The 10,555-nt window shown below is 32.0% G+C and overlaps 1 protein-coding gene across 1 annotated transcript; it reads right to left on the bottom strand.

Moving 5' to 3' along the window:
- Positions 1–1,780: 1,780 nt before the first annotated feature.
- Positions 1,781–4,961, bottom strand: LOC132753749 (uncharacterized). Its single transcript, XM_060744269.1, has 4 exons — positions 4,663–4,961; positions 3,790–3,982; positions 3,485–3,615; positions 1,781–3,259 (listed from the first exon to the last, which is right to left on the bottom strand). The coding sequence occupies exons 1-4, from the start codon at positions 4,792–4,794 to the stop codon at positions 2,735–2,737; spliced, it is 981 nt and encodes a 326-aa protein (XP_060600252.1). The 5' UTR covers positions 4,795–4,961; the 3' UTR covers positions 1,781–2,734.
- Positions 4,962–10,555: the final 5,594 nt, after the last annotated feature.

Raw genomic sequence — 10,555 nt, 5'->3', positions numbered from 1 at the left:
ACTTTATCACCATTTTTACTTCGCGTCGAATCATCAATTTCAAAAAGGGAGACAAATGTGTCCATATTTGTAATTCCATGTTTTGTTCGAGTTATGCTTTACATGTTTATCATGTTGCCAAGCTACTACAATACATTAATTCACAGAACCAAGTCCCTTTAATGACTTTCATCTTAGTTTTACAGTCATTTGTTTGTATTTAAAATTAAATCTGGTGTATAGCAATTATATAACGTGAGTGACATCTATTAATTTAAATTTTAGCTATTTATTTAATGAAAACTGTGTGTTTATTATGCTTAAGACATTCTAGCTGACAAAAAAAAACTTCAAAAATGTTGTTGTTTTTTAAAGACACACATATTAAGATTAATGCATATTTACTTATTGCGAGTTTGAAATCTAATAATTTGCATCATCAATTGTCTTAAGATCTAAATGGGAATTAGAAAGGTTAATTCTAGATTGAATGTGGTAAAAAGAAATTCCGTAAAACACTAAAATCAACATAATTTATCTAAAAGAAAAAATCAAAAACAGTAGCTTACAGGCCCATGAAGCCTAAAATATGCTATCATTCTTATTTTTTCTATTTTCGTTTTAATTTTTTATATTCGACGCTATTATCTTCTAGTGATAAGCATCTTACATATTCTAAATCAATTCGTACAACATAATATAAAACGTATGTTTGCCCTTTCTACTGAAGGAAAACTTGATTTATTTCTGAGGCTTACTGTGCCTTTAATAAAAACTTACGTCTTGATTTGTAACATAACTTGTATTTCATATGGTGTCATTTCATTGTAGGAGATATTCATATAAATTATTATGATTTTGAATCTCCAGAATTAATGGTTTGTCATTTAAGACGCTCTAATCCGGTATCTGACAAGAAATCTAATGCGTTTTTACACTCCGTACGGTATTTGACCTTTAACCTGCTGATTTTTTGTTATGGATTTGCCCAGTTTTAAATTTAGAACAGTCCATTATATACAGAGTAGCTAATTATTTTTGGTTTCAGTAGTATATGGGATAAAGGGTTAAAAAGTGTAAAAAGATTCTTATTATCCTAGTATGCACACGTGAGTACTCAAATACTTCTTTGTAACAAAGACAGGTGAATCACAGTAAAGAATTTTTTACTGATGTCATACCTTTGAACGAAACAATAAGATTAAAACGTCCATTATTTTCCTGTTTTCAGTTATAAACAATTATAATGACTAAATGGCCTGGTCATATTCTAACCCAGGTTAATCGTTTTGTCATTAAATTCTTAACATAAACAGAAATATATCTATCAGCATTGCACTTGATATGTACGACCATATACGTATGGGCCTTATTTAATCTAGCTGGTCATTAAATGTTGTTCTTTCTGTACCACGGACAGTGTACCTTCCACAATGCAACCGAGCCAACCTACACATTCAAATAGTCTGACCAGGCTCAATTCTAATGGCTAGCAAAATCTAGTACACATAATGTTATCCAAATCCAGACAAAACAGTGAAAACCTGAAAATGATTTAAATCTTTAGAGGCAAAGTGATGTAGAGGTGTAGCACCGGACTCTTAATCCGGATGTCTAAGGTTTGCATCCCATTAGAGATTAGATTATCACCCGGCTTCCTCGATCCACGTTAGTACGAAAATGTGAGTTAGGAAACTCAAGAAGTTATCCGGCGTCACTAAAAGCACTATGTGTATATACCCCAAAAAGTGGCTTTGACATAAATGAAAAAAAAAATATGTAAATATACAACTCAAATCAGTTCTAAATTATTTTATGTTTTATTTTATCTCGCATAACAATACATCATTACAATAATAAATACAATAAATACAGTATAACCTCTGCATAGCGGCCGTTTTCAGAGCAATTTCCTCTTGACAACAAACAGGAATATTTCTTCCCATTATAAACATTCACAATTCATAAATTTAACCTCTCTTGGTCAATACCTGTCAAAAGCAATCAAAATATTTATCTCTCAAAGGGTGTCGCTCTGTAAAGGTTATACTGTTAATTACAATTGACTAGAATCAATACAATGAAACTAAGTGGACTATCATAATGATTGTGAAATAGACAGAACCGAATCTGATCCGTACCTTTATTCGGATTGACTTATCTATAGTACTCAAAACTAAGTTTTTGTTTTCTGTGTCCATATCGACTTTGTTGACCACATACTCTTCTTATAAACATATGTATTTCTTGTCTTCAATTTAACATTTTCCTTTCTTTAAGTAATCTAGACTAGAACACATGGATTGCTATAGAAAAATAACTTATGAACGGTCATCCTTAACAATGTTATGAGAATAAGAGAATGAAAATAAATTATATTGCACTTAAATAAGACAAAATTCATACATGGGCTTTATGTTTGAAACATGTACACAATTCTTTCAATGTATCTTATTTACAAATAATCAAATCATGTGTAAAATTATTTACAGCATAAAGAATGTCACATTCTATTTCAATTGTATTTTAAGATCAAATCTATTTATTTCACTAATACAATAGAAGGAATAAATAGAAAAAAGTATCTTCATATGTACCACTGGACGGAATGTTTGATTTTTGTTATTGCACCTCCCTTTATTTACAATGAATATTAGGCAAATATTCTATGCCTTCTAGCACTAATGCACCTGAGAGTAATGTCATGAAACTTTGCTGTGTCTTTCAGCACTAAATAACATGGTAACAACGTTTCTCATGCAACTAATTTGTGACTTTTAGCACTAAAGCACCCGAGAAACAACGTAGAAAGTCCTCTTTTACTTTTAGTTGGCTTCCTTGTCGGCAAGTCAATGGCGTATTTATTGATCGTATCCTTTAAAAAATGAATGTCCATGCCTGGACCATAGGTACTTAGTTTTTGTGTGTATGACATACTGCACTGATTAGTATTGTCCTTTGTACACTCGCTTGAATCATCTGCCGCTTTCTTTACTGGAACTGACACACACTTTTTCAATGTTTTCTTGTGTGTGCATACCCTTTTCTTCTCGTTAACTGATTTTGACACACTTTCAGGCACTGCGCTGAAGTGAAAGAAGTACTCTTCAGGACACCTCCAGTTCAGATCTAGCAGCTGAGTACTGAGTGAGTTGTCCAGGTGATGGAGGTACATATTGCGACAGAGCTTTGGCTGAATCATAGCATGCCCGATCTGCGTGTAAAACACGTCAAAGAATCGTTCATCAGGCTCATCAAGTCTCGGGTTCGAGGGATGATACTAAAAAAATAAAACAAGACATTGTTGTAATGATGCAACTAATATGCTTAAAAGTTTTATTGGTAAAAGTATATAAAAGCATTAAAATGGAAATAGTCTAATTCTACAGATAAAATATATTGACTGTATTCATGAAATAAAATTATCTAGTTAACATATTCACTGACTAATGAACAATGATTAGTTAAGTTTAAACAGTGACAAGTCAAAGGTAAAGACACTCACGTTAAGTTCTAAATCGCCATATGTTGAAGATGTGATGTAGAATTCTTGGTCGCAGTCCAATGCAAATACAACCGTCTCAATTCGACCATTTTGAACCTCCTTTGATTCCAAGACCTTCTTTCGGAAAACGCCTGAAACGATTCAAGAAATAACAGTTTAATATAGGATTTGGTCAATATATAACGTAAAAATATGCCTTCATTTGTTAAGCATGGGTGTAATTTACTTTAACCGATGAAATTTATAAAGGTTATTGTAATTAAAAGATAAATAAAAATATCAAAAAAGCGTAAAATATCACTTACAAGTCATATCTGTTTTTTTCTCCTCTTGCAGAACGATTGTGTAGTAAAACTTCTCCACCGATAGGCACATTGCATCTCCAGTTACTATGGTGACACGGTCCCCCGGGTAGTTGGCAAATTTATCTTGCTGGTCTATTTCTGATGTCTTCGGAACAACCGATGGAAATTGAAACACACGCATTTCTTCCTCTATCTGTAAAGTAAATTATACAACACGGTTAATCAAAGTTGTTGACACAATTTATAGCGAAGATGCTTATTACCTTCTCAATCTCATCTTGTTTTACCTTCTCAATCTCATCTTGTTTTTCTTGTTATACAATATAATATAAGGAATTCATCTTTTATCAATTTTCAATTATTTGCATATTATCAGATGCGCAGTTGTTTTCCTTTTTCCAATATCAGTAAATTATCAACTTCAAGCTCAAACATATACTTCCCGACAGTTATTTCTTTCCAACTATAGAGTCGAACAAAACAACAATCCCTTTCTTTAATTGTATATAATTTCGCTATGTTTAAGAAATTAGTTTCTTTTTAGAGGTACTTATGTTATTTAATTATTAATCGTGGTAACAGGATCAAGCAGCATTTTAAAATATTGTGTGGGATTCGCTAGGGATTGATGTGAATTGACAAGTAACACCATACCAGACTTCAGATGTATCTATGTAACTTTATAGCTTTTATACACTTAGATGTACAAATGTTTTACCATTAATCACTATTTGTTCCTAACTTCTCATTCAACATATTTCTAGAGTTATAATTTTACAATTCTTTGAAAAAATAATTCTAAATTGTTAATCGTTTGTTATGTTTAAAAAACTAAAGAGCCTGTTTAAGATTCAATATAAAATAGACCCTTACCTCATTTTGACAGTCTACACATGTATCAGAATCACCCTGAAGATAGTTGGTCAGCACCTCTGCTTTCTTGTCGCTGTCCTTACTTTTCGCATTCTTCGGCTTCGCCACAAGTGCTACAGAGCTCAGCAACATTTTTGTTTTCTTCTTTCCTTTCTTAAACTTTCTTAATATCCTTCAAATGATTTAAGTTTTCTTTTTTTATTTATTGTTATATCTTTGCGGTTATCACTTTACAACTTCTAGAACTACAGAAATATATCCTTCTTAACCGTCAAACATCAAACGATATTATTAACTACAGTATAAAGTTTAAATGGTTATATACCATAAATGTTAGAAGTATATGCCCACTTCTCAAATGATTGACGTATCGATCAAATGACATTCCTTATACAGTAAATCCCTCCCACATTTGTTCAACACAGTCTACCTGAATGTAACTAAACGCATCATAAACCCGACAATATATTTCCGTACCTGCTAAATTGGGTAAAGAAGTGTTTATTATCTCCAAAGCTAAGTATTTACGATAGGAATTTCTTCTCTTTTTAAGATAGTCTGGTTTATTTTCAATTGTTTGCATATATAATCTATCTTATTTAAAATCATATTACTTTCTATTCATTGGGCTTTAGTTGAATGTTTTCCTTACGGTGTATTTTAGGTAGCAAATAGAGACTCCTTGTCAAAATATTACAGTTAAGTATTAAAATGAAATTGAATTAATTTAACAAAGTCATGCTTACATATCATATTTATTACCATTCGAAAACTGGCACAGAAATTTTTGTATAGGCGATGACAATGGTGACAGCATCAACTCATAGACACTGACATTTATATTAAAGTTTAATTGTGAAAAGTAATAATTTCATATTATTTCAATCACTATGCTTCCTTGAACCAACCAGGACAACCAACACATGATCCCTTAATTGAGAAGCAGGCATATTAGTAATATGTCCATCGCAACGCTCCCTTCAAACAAACAGAGGTTTCTTGAAGGAGAGTTTAGACAATGATATACTAATAAATGGATGGATAGACAGCCGAACTGGCATGCAATAAATTCAATAGAGAAAATCCCAAAGGACGCCTAAAACGCCAAACTTGAAAATGTTGCAGACTCGGTTTGATTGAGCCCTTTCATAAACGATAGTGGCAATTGCTAGCTACCGTCCACGCGCCAACCCCCGTCCCCCCACACACACACACATACACACACATACACCCCTAGCGCCAACTTTAACAGAATTCAACATTTCGACATGAAAATGGTGATATTTAGAAAGATCCGCATTCGACTAGATAGATTAGGTAAAATCCAACGAATTTCATTATATGACTCATATATGCTTAGATAATATATATTTACGTAAGTAGGGTTCAGTGTTAATAACAACAATGGTTATGAAAGAACCGTATTTTCCATTTACCTGGAGATAGGACTCACTAAAGCTTATTACAGATAGGTCTTTAAACCTCACCAAGTAACAAGCCGTTGCCAGTGCAATAATTGCATCCGTTTATAATTCATAAGGGGACAGTCACCAAGAAAGGCAAGATGGGCAAGTTCATATAAGAAATCAAGAAAATTACGAGAGTGGACTGTATATGCATAATAATTAATAATTGATACAAAATATACAAATAAATTGAAAAAAAGATAATAGATAATCATCACCGTTTTCGTATCAATATTTCAAACTTCAAAGTAGATTTATATGTTATAGTTTGTTTATTATCAGAACAGAACAGATTTTATTATATAATATGACATGAACATAATAGTTCCTCGTCATTACATACGTTTATAGCATACATTATGGCATGATCATTAAATATTTTCAATCGATATGATTCCATATATTTCTAGGCTCTTTGTATCTTGTATACAGATTCGATGTCTTTTAAAGATATTTCCAAGTATAATTGAAATCGATGACATTCTAAATCAAAGATGCAAAGTCATGCTTGCAATATCATTGTTAAAGTCAATATTTTAAGGCCATTTCAAAACATTTTTAATATATTTTCATTCTGTGTATTGAAAAATCGTTTTTTGATTTCTTTTTTCAACACTTGTTAATTTGTTTACGATGTAGTGACTAAGGTGATTGTGTAAGAAGACGGAAGTTGATTACCAACACGAGGATTTTTTATTTGAAAAGGTTAAGCATTAAATTGCTGAAAACCGAAAGTAAAAAGCCTTTGTTTTCATTATAGAGCCAGGCCATTCTGCTCTTCCGTGGAGTCAGGCAAGGCTCCATACTGTTTGCGGACCGTTTTTAACTTTTCATCTTGATATCCCATCCCCAGCAATGGCAAGAGACAGTTACAAAAAAGTGGAAGGTTGAAAAGTCAATTTAATATATTCAACAGGTTTAATGTCTATTAATCACTGTATAAGATGTATTTATATTGATATAGTCACTGTTAAATACCTCATGAAGAGCATGAAAAGAACCAGGAGGGTATCCACGGCTTTGGTCTATTATTAGAAATAATGGATTAATCGGGGACACATTCTTTTAGCACTTTATTTCAAGACACTAAAGGTCTTATGAGTTAGTCTTTACTGATCTTTTCCCGCTTTGTATTAGAATCAGGAATGAAATTCCCAAAAGAATTAATATACCGCCTTTTAAGTTAATACCTATTAAAGTAACGTTTAATCTTTGAAAGTATTAGATTTTAGTTCTAACGACTTTCTTTTATCTAATTATGTTACGTATTTATACGATGAAATTAATATATATCCGTAACACCTGTAGCTACAAAAATGTCGTAAGTGAATGCATGCAAATTGATGGAATTGAACAATTAAATGATACTGGTAATTGCTTATAAAGTCGATGTCACTTCCGATATTACCAATACTATATTGGAATAAAAGAAAAAGAAGAAAAAATAATACTTTGATTGATAAATTGTCAACTTCTTGAAATCATGAAGACAGAACACAGAGATTTATGACTGACTGATATATCCCTGGAAATAAATCAAGTACAAGATGATACATGGTTGGTGGTTTCATAACTAAATACCAACCAGTTATCAGTAAATGATAACACAATTAAAATTGCTTCAAACAGCGGTCATTTTCTTTAATTATTAACTACAATATATATCGTAGAAAATGTCAAACATTTGGTCAGTGGATCTTATTGCTTTTGAAACTGTGTATTACTTTGAACCACGGCCATGATGAAATGCCTCATAAATGCCTTTCCGTATTTCATTGTAGTCTATATACCGTTATACATTATCTTATCATCACGACATTGAGTCCCCAAAATTAATGACTTTAAAACTGCCGGCTTTTCATCAAGGTAATGATTAAATGAATTGATTGTTATAACATGTAACTATAGATGATGTTTTGCTCTTTAGACTGTTGTACCATCTTCAATATCATCTTCTGAGTCGCTTTCTGAACCGACAAACTTTTCATTTTCAAAATTTTATTCAGTGGTAAGCTTCCTATCAAATAAGTGCATTATATCTTTGCATGATTCTTTTTCTTTTTTGCTATTTCATTCTATTATTATACCCTATGATTGACCTTATATTAAAAGCACTGGGTGTTAAATGGATTAAAATATTTTCAGGGATATAGACTGTCTGTAAGTCCGATTGTAAACGGCTGTATGCATGGAATTTAAGACATTACTATAAACTGAACTGAGTGACATAGACTTTTCCACACACCCAAGCTGATCATTTTATGATCAAAGAGGCTGAAGTCACCTGTCAGTACAAAACTTTGAGCATTAGTGTTTCATTTTTAAGGTATACGCAATAGACATAATACATTTTGTTAAGATTATATCTTTATATAGACTAAGACAATTGCTGAACAGAAATGTTTGAAGTCTAGATATCTGTGCATACACATAATCCAACTTAAAAGTTATCAAAAAGCCATGAAATACAGTAAATGGTCAGACATAATTATACTAGTAAGCTTATTAAGTCATTGACGTTTGATTCTTGCATTTATCAGTTATACGACTAGCTTCGGTGCCTGCTCGTTGCGCGAAGGGGCACCTGCGGTCTTCCTCCACCAGTAAAGCTGCAAAGTCACTGTTTGACATTTATCTATTAACTGTTAACTATCTGTTGTTTACAATTCAAAGAAAAAAGGTATCCTTTGTTTTTATATTCGAAAAATATGACTCAGTCGCATGGTCTTTGAATATAATTAACATTACATAAACTCTGATGCAATTGTCTGGAATAAAAGTTTGTTCTTCCGATTCACTAATAGGGGGTTTCTAATTAATTTACAAACTGCCAGAATAGTTGGAGATATAAAAGACTGCTTACAGGGTAATTACAATGGCTTAGTTCGTTGTAAGCTTTACAAAGCTTCTGAAAGCTAAAAAGAGAGCAAGTACAAATAAGTTGTCCCCCGCTCTTCTGAACGTTTTGCACGTGTTTGTCGGGCCGATGATGACAAGACAGCTTCTATTATCTTTCAGCTGCTAAATAATTCTTTCTTTTTCTGTTAAAATTTAAATTGCTTACATTAAAAGACAATCATAGACAATTCATTGATGTTTTAAAAGGTTTGAAAGTCCCTAAAACAGGTCAACTAACAGTCTTTAACATTTCTAATAGAGCAGTGTATCTATGGTATAATAAATTTATTCAAACATGGAAGTCATAAATTTATGGCCATCCTAAATGTAAGATTGTTTATTTATTGGACATTTATCGTGACTGGAAATTATATATATAAATATTTTAGATTCTTGACAGTACGGCTCTATGATACAATACATATACACATACAATACAAATAAGATTTTTCGGTTTTGTAGTTTAATTAACCTCCAGTACTTCTGTTTCCTTCTTTAATTCTTTGGACAGGGCACACATAAATATTATACATGTAATGTTTTAATAACGGTTAAAGAGTATGTTAGATGCTTATTACTGGAAGAAAGTAGACCTTCATGTGAAATTGTTAGTCACAAAAGTAGCAAAATGTGAACAAAGTAGTACTTTGTTTTGACTTCCATATAAAATACTTAATCACTATTACTGTACTAATTACCAAAAAGCAACAGAAGCCGAAGATGGTTCAAGTAAAAGGCCAACGAAATAAAAAAAGCATATCTGAGTCATAATGGACCTTTAATTGGCACTGCCTCAAAACGTTCATAAATCATTAAATTAAATGTATTATTATACTATTTGAAAGATCCTGTTGGAAGAGAGAAAAAATAGACCAGTAAATTTAAACTCCACAACAATTTCACCATCAGATTCAGCTACTTCTGTGGATGCTTCCGTTTCTTTAATACGCAGCAGCTCACTTGTATCTTTCTCATTCGTCACTGATTTCATTATCACTCACATAAGTTACTAGTAGTATATATCGCATTCAGATAAGCTGGGTAAACATGTAATCAACTTATTTAAAGCATACACTGATTCCTTAATGGGTTTCCAAAATGTGAGGTTTGAACGACAGATATACACAGACAAAGTTTAATTTCCAAAGTTTGATTTAAAATACATGTTACTAGATTAACCTTGATATGACATTCCTATAACAAATTGATTGTCGGTGTGACACAAATAGAACCAGTCGGTTATTGCTATATTATTGAAATGACAGACAAAGATAACGGCGGTGATTTTGACATTTTGCTCTCCAAATATTTAATGGTTGTTTATTTTGTCGCATTCCATTCATGCTACCGAAAATGTTCTCTCTGCACGCGAAATCAAAGATGTACACTTGAAACAAGAATGCTTGGGTATTTGTTCTTGTGGTAGGTTTTTTTATATTTAAAGTCTCTCTGCATTGAGAACCTCAAGGAATGTGGACAAAGATCTTATATCAGTAATTACAGGCATGTGATTTTCAATGACAGATTTG

The sequence above is a fragment of the Ruditapes philippinarum genome, unplaced genomic scaffold (assembly GCF_026571515.1).
Source record: "Ruditapes philippinarum isolate M1 unplaced genomic scaffold, ASM2657151v2 ctg208_1_1_1_1, whole genome shotgun sequence".
Classification (NCBI taxonomy): Eukaryota; Metazoa; Mollusca; class Bivalvia; order Venerida; family Veneridae; genus Ruditapes; species Ruditapes philippinarum.
Note: the sequence above shows the minus strand (reverse complement) of the source record. Positions and strands in the feature narration are given on the sequence as shown.